Raw genomic sequence first — 16566 nt, 5'->3', positions numbered from 1 at the left:
AGGGCTGGTTTGAAAGAGATGGGGTTTTGAGGGATACTGGTATGTAGTTGGAATGGGTTCTTTGGTGGACCTGGGCCAGGGAACTAAAAGTAAGACGTAATATGATCAACCTCTGCTGTTCTCCCCACCCCTTGCTTTTTCTGCTGGGGTTTCTATGATGGCTACGTTGATCACTACAGAGGACTTCAGCTTCACGTCTTCAAAAACCAGCTGTCTGAACTGGCCCAAAGTTGACAGCCATGATGTGCCAATTAAGGATAGGGAGCATTTATTTGTTCTCAGCAGCTTTCTTTTTGCCCTGATTTGGGGCTTTGGAGCCCACCTTCCTTCCAGGTACCTATGAAGATGGGAGGGTGGAGAAGGCAGAGGGCTGAGATGGACTGGCCCATGGGAGTTAACACTCATGTGCTATCACTGTGGGGATAGGGTGGAATGTGTGGGTGTATCACAGGTGGAACTGTTATAAGTGTCTGATACTTTTTTGCCTGTGTGTCCCCTGCGCAGCTTCTGGCCCTTTTTTGATACCTTCATAAGGAGTTCTATCAGTGGCTTCTCCAACTGTCCTGAGCTACCACCTGCAGTGTTGGTGTTTGATCTATATGTGAACCCTGAAGATGGGACACTAGTCCCCTTCACTGGCGAATATCTGAACAGCCGCATCAAGGGAACTCTGGGTACCTTCCACCCTTCTACTCAGGTGTGAGGAGAGGGGGTCAGTAGCTAGGGTTGGGACTTAAGAGGCCATGCTAGGGGTGTGTTTGAGGCCCAGCTGAGACACACCTGGTCCCATTTTTTGAACTTTTCACAATCACTACAATACATGGAGTGTTCTCCAAGTGCAGCTTTAAGACAAGTCTCTTAGGCCTATAATTTCAGCTAGATCACTATCCTGCCCTGGAACTGCCACATAAGCCCTGCTCCTGTCCTGCAGACTGAACGGCTCTTGTACATGGTAGACCTGCTTCTTTCGAGGGGACAGCCTGTGCTGCTGGCTGGAGAGGAAGCAACGGGGAAGTCAGCCTTTGTGGAGGTGCTAGTGGAGCCAAATCATCCTTACATATACAGCCCTGTCCACCATGCCTCCAGTTCTACCCACTTTCGCCTCCTGCTGAGCAGAGGAGTCCAGGACCAAGCACAAGCCAGTCCATGGTCTGCATGTCATCAGGAGTCTAAAGGCTCCCTCCTCTTCCTGGTGGAGGATCTGCACTTGGCTTCTTCTGGTGAGGAGCTGGGAGAAGGGAAAGAAGGAACTATGTCATCTCATGAGACTATAAAATCCCCAGTACATTACATTGACTCAGATACATGTCTACAAATCAAACTTCATGTTTTATTCTTAATATCCTCTCATTCTACATATATTCCTTGAGCAATCTTACTCACTCATGGCCTCATCCTCCATCTTTTTGCTTTGACTGATAAATCTCTCTCTCCAGCCCAGACTTCTCTTTTAAGCACGGGCCTGTTTTATCCATCCATCTACTCTACTATCTCCACCTTGTACCATTGGCACCTCAGACCTAACACCCCCCCACACACACATACACCATCTGCTCTGTGTGTCCTCTTAATAACTGGTACCATTATCCAAACTGTCATTTAATCCAGAACTCTTATTGACATCTCCTCTTTCACCAAGACCTAGTCACCATAGTCCTTCAATTCCACTGCCTAAATATCTCTTGAATCTTTCTATTGTACTTATTTCATGGTTCAGACAAGCATTAAATGGAACTTTAGCAAATGCTCTTGCAAAGTTCTTCATGATGAGGGTTTCTCCTCTAGCCTCTTACACCCTGTGCTCTAACTGGATTCAAGAAGTCAGGCTTTCTGTAGCCTCTGGAATCACTGGCCTCTGCCTTCTCTCTTTTGTTTATCTGGCTAAATCCTAGTTTTATTTCTAAATCATCTAAGATAGTAGCATCTCCAGGAAGCCTGATCCTTCAAGCTAGGGTGATACTTATCCGATGCTGTGTACAATATCTATAACAACAATATTTTTGTGATTGTATGCTTATCTACCCCATTAACCACATTTTCAGCTTCGTGACAACAGGTATTTATCTCATTCATTTTGATAGACCTGGCAGGAAGTAAGTGCTCAGTGAGAGTTTGTAGAAGAAAATACAGTATAACAGAGGAAAGGAGAGAAACTGTGATGAAAGTTTAGAATGCCTGAAGTTTAAACATTCTAAAGTGTTACACCTCTAGATAATAACCAGTTTTAAACATGGTCATGGGTATAAGTAGAAATAAAGTAGAAGTAGAAGATGTTGGAGTCAAGAAAGTCAGTGAGCTAAAGCACTGGGATGGGTTTTCCAGTCAATCCCTGAAATCCTTTATGGGATGTAGATAACTAGAACCAGACGTATTGAAACTTAAAAAAATAATACAAGGTACAATTTATTGAGTGCCATGTGTTACATGCTTGATGTCATCTTTAGTGTTTATAAAAACTTAGTAAGGTGGATATTTTAATGATTACTTTAAAGATGCAGAAACTGAGACAAATTTTACAACTTTCCCAGTACACCCTAACTATGTTATTTGACTTTTGCAATGAATTTACATAAGTACTTAGGGTGCCTGTGGACAACAGAAGGGGCAAAAGGTGATTTAGCCAGATCTGTGAAGAGATTTCAATTGAGAAGAGATTTAAATACAAGTGTTGAAAATATTGAAAGCAACACTATAGACTGAAGAATATTGTACCTGGCAGAAGGAAAAGTTATCTTTGGGTGACAGCCACTGGAACAGCCATATAACATTTAAATAATGAATACAAAGTTTTAAAAGTCAAAAAAAACAGGAAAATGTGACCTACTATTAAGAAGAGACAATCAATGGAAACTGACCCTGAAATGTTTGTACAGGTTGGCATTAGCAGTGAAATATTTTAAGGGCAGCTAGTATTCAAGTACTTAAAGGAAAACATTATCTTAATGATTGAACAGACAGGGAATCATAGCAGTAACCCTTGAAAAATAACTAATTAAAAATCTTAGAACTAGAAAATACAATAACAAGTGAAAAATTCACCAAGTGGGATTAACAGAAGATTGGAAATGGCAGAAGTCAGTGAACCCTCAAGAATATTAAAAATGTTGAATACTAATAAAACTTAATTCTAACACATATGTAATTAAAATCCCAGAGGAGAAGAGAAGGCAGCAAAATGTTTAAGAAAATAATTACCAACATTTCCCCCAATTTCTTTGCTTTTTTTTTTTGCTTTTTTTGGTACTGGGGATCAAACCCAGGACCTTGTGCTTGCGAGGCAGGTGGCAGCACCACTGAGCTAAATCCCCCGCCCTCCAAATTTCTTTTAAAATGCTGACTTTCAGATAAAAAGCCCATTTATCCAAAAGCAGAATATTAAAAGAAATCTACAACTAGATACATCACAGTCAAACTGCTAAAAATAAAACTTTGAAACTGGCCAAAGGAAAAAATAAAAGGATACAGTATATGTGGAGGAACAACATTAAGAATGATGGTTAATTTTTCATCATAAACAAAGGATTCCAGATGATGGTGGAACATTTTTAAACTACTAAAAGAAAAAGAAGAAAACTTGTCAACCTAGAATTTATTTATCTAGCAAAGACATACTTTGTAAATTACAACAAAATAAAATATTTCAGACGCATGAAAGAAAGTTCTTTTCTGCTAGAATTTCACTATAATAAATACTAAATGGTATTCTTCAGACGAAAGGGAAATAATACATGGAAACTAAGATCTACAGAAAAGAATGAAAAACATCAAAAATGGCAAATATGTGGGTACACATAAAGGATTATTTTTTCTTCCTGTAATTTCCTTAAAGAGAACTGATAGTTTAAAATAAAATTAATAACGTTGTTAGGTCAGTTGGTAATGTAGGTAGAAGTAAAGGAGACAATAGCTAAAATAGTAAAATTAGTGGGAAGAAAAAGTAAATTGAATTATGCTATTGTTAGTTTCTTATATTTGTGAAATAGCAAGTATTAAATATTAAGTAGGAGGAGTGAAGAAGGAAGTGGGAAAGGTGTGAAGTGGCGTGATGTTACTTCTAATATAGGTAAGGTAAAAAGGCATATTGTGCTGGACAAGATGGTGCACGCCTGTAATCCCAGTACTCGGGGGCTGAAGCAGGAGGATCACCATGAGCTTGACTCCAGCCTGAGCTACATATCAAGACCCTGTCTCAAAAGGAAAAAAAAAGGCATTTTATTAGCCATAGAAAAGTCACTAAATAATAATGTTAAAGAGTAGTTAAAGAGTGAATAAATATGAGATATTAAACTATTTAAGTTGTACAAAAGAAAGCAATAAAGTTACAAAGGTATAAGAATAGAAGAAACATAGAAAACAACAATAAGATGGACTTTAAATCAGAAAAATCAATAATTAAACGTGAATGGACTAAGGCTCCAAATAAGAAGCCAGCATTGTCAGACTAGATGAAAAAGTAAGACCTAACTATACACTAGGAGATTCACTTTAAATATAAAATTACAGGGGTAGGGATGTAGTTAAGTAGTTCTTTATCCAGCTTGTATGAGGCCCTAGTTTTGATCCCCAGCATCATAAATATATAATAAATAAATAAACACAGGTAGATTAAAGGGTTTTTCTGAAAAGACAAAACAAACGGTATTGTGGCACATGCCTGTAATCCCAGCATTTAGGAGGCTGAAGCAGGAGAATTGTGGGTTCAAAGACAGCCTGGACTACATTATGAGACCCTATCTCAAAAAAGAAAAAAGGCAGTGGATGTGGTGGCGCACGCCTGTAATCTTGGCACACAGGAGGCTGATGTAGAAGGATCACCATGAGTTCAAGGCCAGCCTGGGCTACTTAATGAGCTCAAGGCTAGCCTGAACTACATTGAGACACCCTGTCTCAAAAAACAAAGCAAAATAGGGCCAGGGATTTAGCTCAGTGGTTCCCCCGCCTGCCTTGCAAGCGGAAAGTCCCGAGTTTGATCCCGGGTACCAAAAAAAAAAAAAAAAAAAAAGCAAAACAAACAAAGGCAAATAATACCATACAAACAATGCATAACAAAATTGTTGTGGCTATATGAATAACAAAGCAGCTTACAACAAAGGGTATTATTGAAGATAGAGAAAGACATCTCATAATTGAAGGATTCAATTCCTCAGAAAGACATAAAAGTCCTCTTTCAGTACGCACTAAAACAGAACTTTGAAGTATATAAAGAAACAAGGGAAAATAGCAAATCCAAAAACATAGTGTGAGATATAATACTCCTTTCTCAATAACAGAGAATAGTGCTAAGAAAGTAAAATATATAGATTTGGACAACTCCCACAACCATATGGACCTTTACAGAACATAATGCCCACCAACTGCAAAATGGGCTTTCTTTCCAAGAGCACAAGTGTTATGGTTTATATCTAGATGTCCCCCCAAAGCCTCATGCTTTCATATGTGGGGCTTTTAGACAATGATTGGAGCACAGGGGCTGACAGCAGACTTGTCCTTAGGATTGGGGTCTGGTCCTTAGAGGCGGGTCACTAGAGTTAGCCTGGAAGAGTTTATCGCCCTTCCCTGCTCCTCCCTTGCTCTCTGCCTCCTGTCTGCCATGTTGCGAGCACCTCTCCTCTGCCATGCTGTCCTGGAGTCCAGTGTCCATGCTTGGAGCCAGTGTACGGACTGAAACAGCCAAAATAAACCTCTCCTCTTTTAAATTGGATTGTGGTTGTCAGGTACTGTGTCTCCGTGATGAGAAAAGTGACTAAGACAACAAGCTAGGTCATATGCTGGGTAAAGAAATAAGTCTCAATAAAATCAAAGGTTTAAAATTTTAGAGTATAGGCCCAGGGATTTAGCTCAGTGGTTCCGCCGCCTGCCTCGCAAGTGCAAGGTCCCGAGTTCGATCCCTGGTACCAAAAAAAAATTTATAGAGTATATTCCTTGATCATGATAATACAAATCAGTAACAGTATGATACCTAGGAAATTCCCAAATTCGTTGAAATGAACAGCACACTTCTAAATAACTTAAAGAAAAAAAGGCAAGGGAGCTGAGATATAGCTCAGTAGTAGAGTGCTTGCCTCGTATAGGCGAGACCTTGAGTTTGCCCCTCAGTATGGAGGGGTAAAAAACTACAAGAGAAGCTACAAAGAAAGAAGAAAATATTTCAAACTGAATAATAATAAAAAACATTAAGATTTGTGGGATGCATGTAAAGTAGTACTTAGAGAGGAGGCTATAGCATTAATGCCTGTGTCAGAAAACGTCTGGATTCAGTGACCTAAGTTTTCCACTTAAGAATCTAGAGGGAAAAAAAATCAGGTTAAACTTAAGGCAATTAGAAGGAAATAAATAATGAAGACCAAAGCAGAAATCAATGACATAGAAAAACACATGAACTATAGACTATCAACACAGCCACAATTTGGTCTTTGAAAAGGTAAATAAAATTGACAGTTTCCTAATAAACTAGCCAAGAAATAAAGTAATCAAGAAATAAACAAGAAAACCTATCAATATCAAGAATAAAGTTTTCAATATCAAGAATGAAGTTTTATTAAAGATATGAAAAAGATAACAAGAATATTATGAAAAGCTTTATGCTAGTAAATTTGTTTGTTTGTTTTTGGTACCGGGGATCAAACTGGGGACCTTGCACTTGCAAGCCAGGTGCTGGAACCACTGAGCTCAATCCCTGGCCCTATGCTAGTAAATTTGGTAACTTAGATGAAATGATTGGAATCTTGCAAAACACAACTTATCCAAGTTTGACTTGAAATATAATGAAAAAAGAATAGATAGAAATAAAAATCTTGAGTTAACAATATTAAATGTTTCCAGTCCCAGAAGATGTCATAGTTAAATACAGTATTAAGAAAAAATTGAAACTTGTACTTTTTCAGCAAGTGGACATGTAAACACTTTCCCACTCATTTTATGAGGCTATCATAACCCTAATACCAAACTTTGGCAAAGACATTTTAGGAAAAGAAATTATAAACCATTATCTTTCATTAATAGAAATGGAAAAATAAGTCCTTGATGAAATATTATTAAATAAAATTCAATGACATAAAAGAAGAATAACACATGACTAAATGGGGCATATCCCAGGAATGCAAAGTTGACTCAACATTCAAAATCAACAGCATAGGGCCGGGGATTTAGCTCAGTGGTTTTGCCACCTGCTGTGCAAGCACAAGGACCAGAGTTCGATCCCCGGTACCAAAAAAAAAAAAAAAATCAACAGTATAGCTGGGCCTGGTGGAGCATGCCTGTAATCCCAGCACTTGGGAGGCTGAGGAAGGAGTATCACTGTGAGTTTGAGGCCAGCCTGGGCTACATAGTGAGTAAAAGGCCAGCCTGGACTACATAGTAAGACCCTGTCTCAAAAGCAAAAAACAAAAAACCCAAAAACTGTATATTGTTAACAAAAGAGAAAAAGTACAAGAAAATTGATAAAGCATTTGATAAAATTTAACACTGTTCATGATAATTGTGAGCAAAGTAAGAATAGGGGCCAAGTGTGGTGATGCCTGCCTGTGCTCCCAGCACTTGGGAGGCTGAGGCAGGAGGATTGCTGCGAGTTCTAGGCCAGCCTGGGCTACATAGTGAGTTCAAGGCCAGTGAGTTCAAACAAAAGCAAAACAAATGAAAAAAGTAGAATAGAAGGTAACTTTCTAAATTTGATGAAGAAAAACTTGCAGGTTCTTAAAGTCTGAGCTCAAACTTATAACCCTACTGCTTCAACCTCCCAGAGGGCTGTGACTACATGCATATGCTGCCATGCTTGGCCTTAAATCTGATTTTTTTTTTTTTTGGTACCGGGAATCAAACGGAGGGTCTCGTGCTTGCCAGGCAGGCACTGTGCTGCTGAGCTAAATCCCCAGCTCTTTAACCTGATTTTTGAAGTGTAGCTGTTTGACTGAAATGACTGAACTTTTCCCCTGTGATTGGACTCAGTTCCCTGCACCTTCCAGATCTTACTACAGTAATCATTTTCTTTTGTTTTGATGAATAATTGATCATGGAAGTGGAATCTGGATGAGAAGAGGAAATAACTTACTCAGACATGAGTCCCAACACATTAGATGCACAGAACTCTTCAGAACTCTGTGTGTGCTGGAAGCAGAGCCAGGAGACAGGAATAGGAGGTACAGGGGACACTCTCGTGTGGACTTCCACAGTCCTCACTGTTGTTCGTGTCCCGCAGATGCAGAGAAGAGCTGCCAGCCAGTGTTGGAGACTTTGCGACAGGCCATGGACGGCACTGTGTATGCCCACGGCACATTGGAACTGCAGACACTGCAGCCGATAGTCAACTTCCTTGCCATTACCACAGTGCCAGGAAGCTGTGAGCGCCCACTGTGCCCATGCCTCTCTCGACTCTTCACAGTGCTTGCCCTAGGCAGCATGACGCCGGCCACCCTGCTGAGCAGGCACACACCGAGCATCCAAGCCTGGCTTGAGCGGTTTCCCTCTGTGGAACAGGAGGGCATTCTGGGAAAAGCCCTGGTGCAGGCCTCGGTGGATGCCTGGGAGGCTGTGAGCCACTGTTTCATGCCTTCACCTCTCCACCCACACTACCATTTTTCCCTGCACTCTGTGAGCAACCTTCTGGAAAGCCTGCAGCTACTGCCTACCAGAGTGGGCTCACAAGTTTCTGAAGACTGTTTCTATGACAAGGAGCACTTGTACCGGGTGTCAGGCTTACGTGGCACTTGCCTGACTATTATGATGACCATGCGCTGCATGGTGCGCCTTTGGTTGCATGAGGCACAGAGAACATTTTGTGACCGGCTGGACAGCCCCAGGGAACGTGCCTATTGTGCCAAGCTGCTCCTAGAAATAGCTCAGAGAGTCTTCTGCCACAGGCCGGGGCCCCAGCACTTGGCCAAGGATCATGAGGAACAGGAGGAAGAGGAGGAGGAGGAGGGAGTACCTGAAGTCGAATCTGAGGGAGAGTTGGCCCAGTGGGAAGACTTAAGCAACAGCAACAGTGAAACAGAGGAGGGAGAGGACCCTTATGGCCTTCAGGGCACCACAAGCTCCTACGTCAGTGATCCAAGTCTAGCACCATCCATGAAGAGAGTAAGCAGGGAGACCATGGGAAGCGTAAGTCACAAGATGGAACAGGGAGAAGGCAGAAGGGCTGCCAGCTATAAGCTCCAGTCAAAGGAATTCAAACCTTGGCGGCAGAAGGCAGCCCAGATGGACATGGTCTCACCCCTGTTGCTACCAGTACTGCTACTCCGTCCCAAGGAAAAACCCTCAGACTTGGTCTTCTGTCAGGAGCTGATATTTGGGTCCAATTCTGAGGGCCCCAACTTGTATCTAGAACGACAATGGGAAAGCTTGGAAGGGCAGCTGGCTGCTTCAGCTGCTCAGCTGAGATTGAGCCCCCACCTTGTCCGGTGCCGCTCCATGGCCCAGCATGTGGCCCGCCTGGTCCGGGTGCTGGCCAGGCCCCGGCAGCATGGCCTACTGCTCTCAGGGGCTCTGGGTACTGGGTGCCATATTGCCATCACTCTGGCCACTGGCATTTGTCAGGCCCACCTCTTCCATCTGCCAAGTGGTCCAGAGGAGGCTATTCTCCAGTGTCTGCGAGACGCCAGCTGGCATGCTGGAATGTCAAGCTACCCAGTGGCCCTGCTGGTGCCCAAGGATGTGGATCTCACTACTCTTCATCGGCTGGTGGCTCTGGCAACCTCAGGCAGTTTCCCTGACCAGTACACAGAGGCAGATTTGGACAGCACTGAAGAACATCTCCCCAGGGAAAACCCTGGTGTCAAATATAACTTTAAGAAGGAAATGGTGCTGCAGAGGTAAGAGCCAGAACCCCACACCTGAGCCTACTCTGCTGTTACTCTGTCCTGCCCACGAGGCCAAAAGGAAATTCATGGGTTATTTTGAGGGCTCTGAAGATGAGGGCCAAGGGGCCAGGGTTGGAATTGGGGCCTAGATGGGCAAACAGAACAAGAGAAGGACAGCAAGCTGAGTTCCTGTCTGTAGATTCTACCAGCAAGTGTGTAGCCTGCACATGTTTTTCCTGATTGGAGATGACCTGGCCCAAAAGAAGCTGCCCTCCACCATTTTCCTGAGGCTCCTTCAACTGGCCACTGGCAGCATTGACCGCTGTGAACCTTGGGCCCAAGCTTCCCTGGTGAGAGTGGCCCAGTACCACCTGGAGGGTACTCAAAGCCTACCCGCTGATGACAGTAAGAGCCCTTTTCATCTGTCCTCACCACTCATGTCAACCAGGTTCTAATGAGGGTTATTAGTGAGGCAAGAGTCTCTCTCTCTCCCTCTCTCTCTCTCTCTCTCTCTCTCAGCTTCCTTCACATTTTCTACCCTCTTTCCTGAGCTAGAAGAGAGAAGAGAGTATTTTCCCTTTCCCATTCCCCTGAGCTCACACAGCTAGGCTAAAGCCATGCCCATTGCAGGATCCTTGAAGTGCCCAGACCTCCAGGCCTCAATTCCCAGTGTGGCTAAAGCCATGGCTCTCATCCACCTCTCTGCTGCCTACTACCATGAGCACTTGTGCCCTGTATTGCCACTTGTCACCCCCAAGACCTTCCTAGACTTCCTGGATACCTTCATGCTGCTGCAGCAAAAGATGGTCCTGCAGATAAAGAATAAAGCAAAGAGGTAAGTGGCCCTGTTCTCTGCAATTTCCCTCTTGCTTCCTTGGCTCCACTCACGGGCATGTGTATCTCCAGGGTCCAGAATGCCCTGGAGAATCTGCGAACTCTGGTTGAGCAGCACAGTATGCACACCACCCTGGTCATCAACTTGGAGCAGCAACTGAAAGGCGCCTACGAGGTAAGAGGAGATTGTGAGCCTTATGTAGGTGTAGCAAAGCAGAGCGGAGGAACCAACCAGAGTGAACTTTAGTTCTTATTTTCCTAGAATCCTCCTTTCCCCTGGGGAGCTCTATAATCCTTGCTGCCACCTTCTTTAAAGCTCAGGCTCAAAAGTTTCCCACAACACAGGAAGACAGTATTGATTTTTATAACAATGATACCTAGGTGTCTGCTTCCGGTGGCTCCTGGTGCCTTGACTGTGTGAAACTCAGTGTGTTCCCCAGACCTCTGTGTCTCCCAACAAGGGGCGGGGTGGGAACCGTAGTGTCACAGTCAACTCTTCCCTTGAATCCCCTATCACTGAGAGTTGGCTCACCTTTTTAGCCATACCACTTTTTCTTTCCATACTGCTTTGTCTTGTACTTCTTTTTTCAAAAACACCAAATTGGCCCAGCATGGTGGCTCATGCTTGTAATCTCAGCACTTGGGAGGCTGAGGCAGGAGGATCACCATGAGTTGGAGGTCAGCCTGAGCTACATAGTGAATTCAAGGCCCATCTGAATTTTTAAAAAAAAGCACCTACAAAAAAGGTGTGATTCAAATATACAGTGAATGATGAATTTAAAGTTTTTGTTACTGTAAAAGGCACATTGCCATTAATTCCTCCCAAAATGCCTTCATTTCAAAACACACACTTATCTCATAGTTCTTGCCACTTCCTGAAGCCGTTCTGGATGTCCTCTTTTGTGATTGTCTTTTACCAGGTGAGATCAAAAGTATTGGAGGGAGGGAAAATGGCTTGAGAGAGATTGGGGAGTTTTGAGAATACAAGTATAGAGAAGATGTATAAAAGTATAAGATGAGAACAGAAGGGGGGCCTGAAAAAATCACTAAAGAAATTTGGGCATGGTGATGCCTGCCTGTAATCCCAGAACTCTGGGAGGCTGAGGCAGGAGAATCACGAGTTTGAGCTCAGCTTTGGCAATTTAGTAATTTAGCAAGACCTTGTGTCAAAATTTAACGGGGGTGGGGGCAACTGAAGATATCGCTCAGTAAGAAGGTCCTGAGTTCAATCCCCAATACTGAAAAAAAGAAAAGAGAAGAAAAAGAAGTTGCCAAGGATGTTGCTAAAGGATGGCGAGGAAGGGACTGAGAAAGGGCAGCTGGAGAGGTTGGAGAAAGCTTATGGAGAACACAGTGCCATGAGGGCCAGGGGAGAAGAATCCTTCCAGGCAGAGGGGGCCATCTCCCATGACGACAGCTTCTGAGGGGCCAAGTAAGATGAGGAAAGTAGCATAATAGTTACCCGGGCAGGCTTTGGAGTCAGATTGCCTGGGTGTGTGTGCTGAAGTGGCTACCGCCTGCTTGAGGCTGCATTCCTGGATGTGTAACTCACACAGCAGTGATAGATCCAGAGCTCAGATCTATCTGTGACGTACGCAGAGTCCAGAGGGGTCACCCCTTGGTCAGGCCATGGGTCCTTCCCTGGGCCGTTCCCACACCGCCCAGGATCTAGAGCTGCAGGGCCTGCTCTCTGTTTACAGAACCTCAACCTATGTCAGCAGCAGCTGGAGAAGAGCAAGCTCCTGTACAAGAGGCAGCTGGCAGAGTGTCGACATCAGGAGAACCTTACCGAGCATCTGGCCAAGCAGCGGGATGCCCTGCAGGCTCAGCAGGAGGCTTTCCTCGAGCAGGTGGGCCCTTCTGCCACCTGCCCCGCCCTGCTCCTCTCCTGGGAGAGGACAAGCCCTCACGGGATGCCGAGAGGAGCAGATGAGGTGACTCATAATGGAGCAACCTGGGGAGAGGGCCAAGTTCATAGTGCGGCTTGGGGGGTGGCTCCACATGGGGACTACCAGGAGGACATGCTCCCTTCTTGAAACAGCAGAAAGAGAAAAACATCCCAGGAGCTCACTTCAGTGTGCATCTGTCCTCGCTTAGATGGGAAAGGCCTTTCTGGGCCCTCTGAGCCAGCTGCAGGTGGCTGACTTTGAAGAGATACAGAGCTATCGAGCACCACCAGAGTCTGTAGTGCAGGTGACTAATGCACTGTGTGACCTGTTCCACCGTGAAACCGGCTGGGCCAGTGCCAAGCAGCTTTTATGCACTGAGGATTTTTATCAGGTAGGGCAGATGAAGGAGGACAGGAGAGGCCTAAAGGGGAGAGTGGGCAGGGCTAGACTGTTAGGTCACACTCCAGAGCATCAGTGTATTCCCCTTTCTCCTTGACACATATCCTCCCAGGAGCTGGTGTTCTTCCCCAAGGAGAAGATGACGGACTCAGACCTGGTAAAGTTAAACCAAGCTCTGAAGGCTCCAGGCATGAGCGACACTGCCCTGCGAGCAGTCAGCGTGCCTGCAGCAAGCCTGGTGGCCTGGCTCCGGGCTGTTCTGCACTACGGGGTGGCACAGCACTGGGGACTGCCCATGGGCCTGCTGCTGCAGCAGGTGGAGGCAACCCTGGCTCGGGAGCAGGCCCGCCTAGGCCACTACCAGCTGCAGGTTCAGGAGAAGCTGGAGGCTATTCTGAGCCTACTAAGAAGGTGCAGGATGCCCAGGCTTCCCACAGGCGTATGGTGGCGACCCTCACTCTGGCACAGTGTGGCCACTATAAAAAGTGCCCCGTGAAGCCTGCGCTAATCACGCCCATGCACACTTGGACTACCCAGCTCCAGGTAACCGGCCCCCTGCCCACCAGGCCCTCAGAGTTCCCTTGCCCCACTGTCCTCACCATACTGTCCTCCACACCCTGCCTTGCTTCCCCTTGCCAGACTCTCTTCCTGCCTGCTCTCCCTGGCCTACATACCTCTGCTCTTCCCTCCACACCAGAACATGAGGGGACACTGCATGACCGTGTTTGGAGATGCTCTCATGTATTCAGCTGCCATTGTCTACCTGGGTCCTTTCCCACCACTACGGCGCCAGGAGCTGCTGAACAAGTGGCTGGCCCTGTGTAGGGGCTTGCAGGAGGCCCTGGGCCCCGATGACGTGGCACAGGCACTGAAGCCAAAGCAGAAGTCTGGCATCATGCCACCAAAGAACCCCCTGCTGCCCACACACTTTCCCTTCAATGTTCTATCTTTGCTGAGCTGCAGCTCTGAGCAGAATCGGTGGGACCGAGACCTGAAGCCCCAGGGAAAGTCAGCCCGCCTGGCGGGCCTGCTCCTCCGAAGCTGCACCCACTACCATAGTTGCCGTTGGCCTCTGCTGCTTGACCCCAGCAACCAGGCCCTCATATGGCTGAGCCCACTGCCTCTGGAAGAGAACGGGCGTTTGGCATCACCTGCCACTGCGGGCAGAGGTAAGGCAGGGGTAGTAACACGATGCTTCTGGCTGTCTCCGTGTCTTGTGGTCTTCCTTTTCATAGTGGAAATACTGAATATAGCCAAAATATCTCAGATTTTATCAGCCTATACTATATTAATAAATTTGGTCACATTTGCTTTTTGGGGGATTTTTTTTTGGCCTGTAATGCAATGATCCTGATTTTGCATGGCCAACCAGAATCCATGCTCTTTCACTTCCCCTCTCTGCTTGGCACTGCTGGAAACCTTGCTCACAGCCCAGAGTTTTACTGGCCAATTTAGCCTATGCTCAGAAATTCCAGGGGAATATTTTTATTGAGTATTTTTGGATCATCTTGGTGGAGTGCTGGATAAAACATTTCCTAGGAGAAGGAAGAGAGGGTGCTTATTTCCCAGAAGATGGAACAAGGGGGTTAGGTAGGTGAGGAAAATGTGACCTTATTTGGAAAAGTCTTTGCAGATGTAATGAAGTTCAGAACCTTGAAATGAGATCACCCTGTACATTACAAGAACAGGCCCTGCATCCCGTGATAAGCAGCTTGTGAGAGACAGAAGAAAATACATAAATACAGAGAAAAGATGCCCATGGGAAGGGAGGCCAATACAAAAGTTCCGTAGCCACAAGCCAAGGAACACCTGGAACCACCACAGGATGGAGGAGGCAAGTAAGGAATCTTGCCTCAGAGCTTGGCCAACATCTTGATTTCAGACTTTGGCCTCCACAACTGTGACAGAATAAGTTCCTGTTGTTTTAAAGCCACTACATTGGTGGTAATTGGTTATGCGGCCTCGGAAACGAATAAACACATCACAGTTGCAAGATGTCTGCTGCCCTTCCAGTTATCACGGCATAGCTGTTCCTGACCATTTCTGTCTCTTTTATCAAGAAAGCAAAAAGTGGGGCCGGGGATTTAGCTTAGTGGTTTTGGCGCCTGCTGCGCAAGCGCAAGGACCCGAGTTCGATCCCCAGTACCAAAAAAAAAAAAGAAAGCAAAAAGCCCTCTAGAAGTCTGAATAACCTAATGTGGTAGGCAGAATTTTGGTCCCTGTGACTTTTGCCTTCTGGTATTATTCTCATGATTATGTTATATGACACAAGAGACTTTGAGATATGATTAAGGTTATTAATCAGTTAACCTTAAGATAGAAAAATGTTATCCCAAATTATCTAATGGGTCCAGTGCAAGCGAGACTTTCAAAGCAGAAGGAAAAGCTAGGCAAGGCGGCTGATGCCTGTAACCCCAGCACTCTGGGAGGCTGAAGCAGGAAGGAGCACAGGTTCAGGCACAGCCTGGGCATTTTAGCAATTTAGTGAGCCTTTGTCTCAAAGTAAAAAAAATTTTTAAAAGCTGAGGATATAGTTTAATCCCCAGTATGAGGGGAAAAAGAAAAGAGGCAAGAAAACACAGGTTTAAAACACAAGAAAGATTCGATGAACTGTTGCTGTCTCACAGATGAAAGGGTCTACAGGGCAACTGTGAGAAGGAAGCAAATTCTGTGAGAAACTAGTAAGAACCGGGTGTGGTGGCATATGCCTGTAGTTCCAGCTACTCGGGGCGCTGAGGCAGAAGGATCACTTGAGCCCAGGAGGGCAACTTTGAGGCCAGCATGGGGAACACAGGGAGATCCTGTCTCAAAACAAAAACAGAAAACCATATAGCCTGGGAAAAGTTTTTAAGCTCCACAGGAGACCTGGAGCCCACCTAACACCTTGATTTTAGCTCACTGAAACCTTGGGATCAGCATCTGCCCCTGCTGTGCCGAGCCTCTAATCTACAGAACCGGCACATAGTAAAGGGACCTCTTTTCAAGCCGCTAAACTTTTGGAAACTTGTAGCAATAGAAAATGAATGCTCAACACTGTGGACCTGGCAACCTCCACTCTCAAGAGAACCTTAAGAGAAAACAAACAAACAAAATTTATCTTTTCCAGCTTCTGCGGCTGAGCCGAGGAGTTTTAGGCCAGGCTGGGCAACATAGCAAGGGAGAAAGGGGGATAGGAATAGCTGTTGGTTAGTCAACCATCTAGATCTATGTTCACCACAGTAGCCATGACTTGGCCAATTCCACAGCGGATGGCCTTCCCACTACTCCAGCCTTTGATTTCCAAATTAGTGAGGACTCTTTTTAGTTGTTAGTGGCAGAATTAGCTTAGGTGAAAAAGGGAAAGGCATGGAATCTTCTAACCAACTCACAGAAAGGGCAGAGAAGGAGCCAATGAATGTCAGAGATGACTAACCCTTCTCTGGAATTTAGAATAATAATGAGAACCAACATCTACTGAGCACTCCCTAGATGCCAGCCTAAGTGCTACCTATTGCATTTAATCTGCATTTGACCCATATGGGGTCATCATTAATATCAACTCCATTTTATAGATAAGAGAATTGTGTCATAGAGTTTGAACAACTTTCCTAAGATGTCTTCTTGCAGACCTTCCCTCCTGGAAGGGAGCCTTCCTCTCAGAAGTGCTCCCG

The 16566-nt window shown here is 45.1% G+C and overlaps 1 protein-coding gene across 1 annotated transcript in view; it reads left to right on the top strand.

Annotated features, from left to right (window-relative positions):
• Window positions 1–16566, top strand: part of Dnhd1 (dynein heavy chain domain 1) — a 67142-nt gene that overhangs the window by 44237 nt on the left and 6339 nt on the right. The window contains 12 exon segments of the mRNA XM_013064939.3: window positions 180–333; window positions 505–697; window positions 932–1220; window positions 8195–9806; window positions 9994–10199; window positions 10425–10629; window positions 10701–10803; window positions 12329–12478; window positions 12726–12908; window positions 13029–13317; window positions 13320–13459; window positions 13614–14085. Coding sequence (XP_012920393.2) covers window positions 180–333; window positions 505–697; window positions 932–1220; window positions 8195–9806; window positions 9994–10199; window positions 10425–10629; window positions 10701–10803; window positions 12329–12478; window positions 12726–12908; window positions 13029–13317; window positions 13320–13459; window positions 13614–14085 — 3996 coding nt within the window.

Source organism: Heterocephalus glaber, unplaced genomic scaffold, assembly GCF_053883595.1.
Source record: "Heterocephalus glaber isolate CG9 unplaced genomic scaffold, H.glaber_assembly_v1.0 deba00001428, whole genome shotgun sequence".
Taxonomy (NCBI): domain Eukaryota; kingdom Metazoa; phylum Chordata; class Mammalia; order Rodentia; family Bathyergidae; genus Heterocephalus; species Heterocephalus glaber.
Note: the sequence above shows the minus strand (reverse complement) of the source record. Positions and strands in the feature narration are given on the sequence as shown.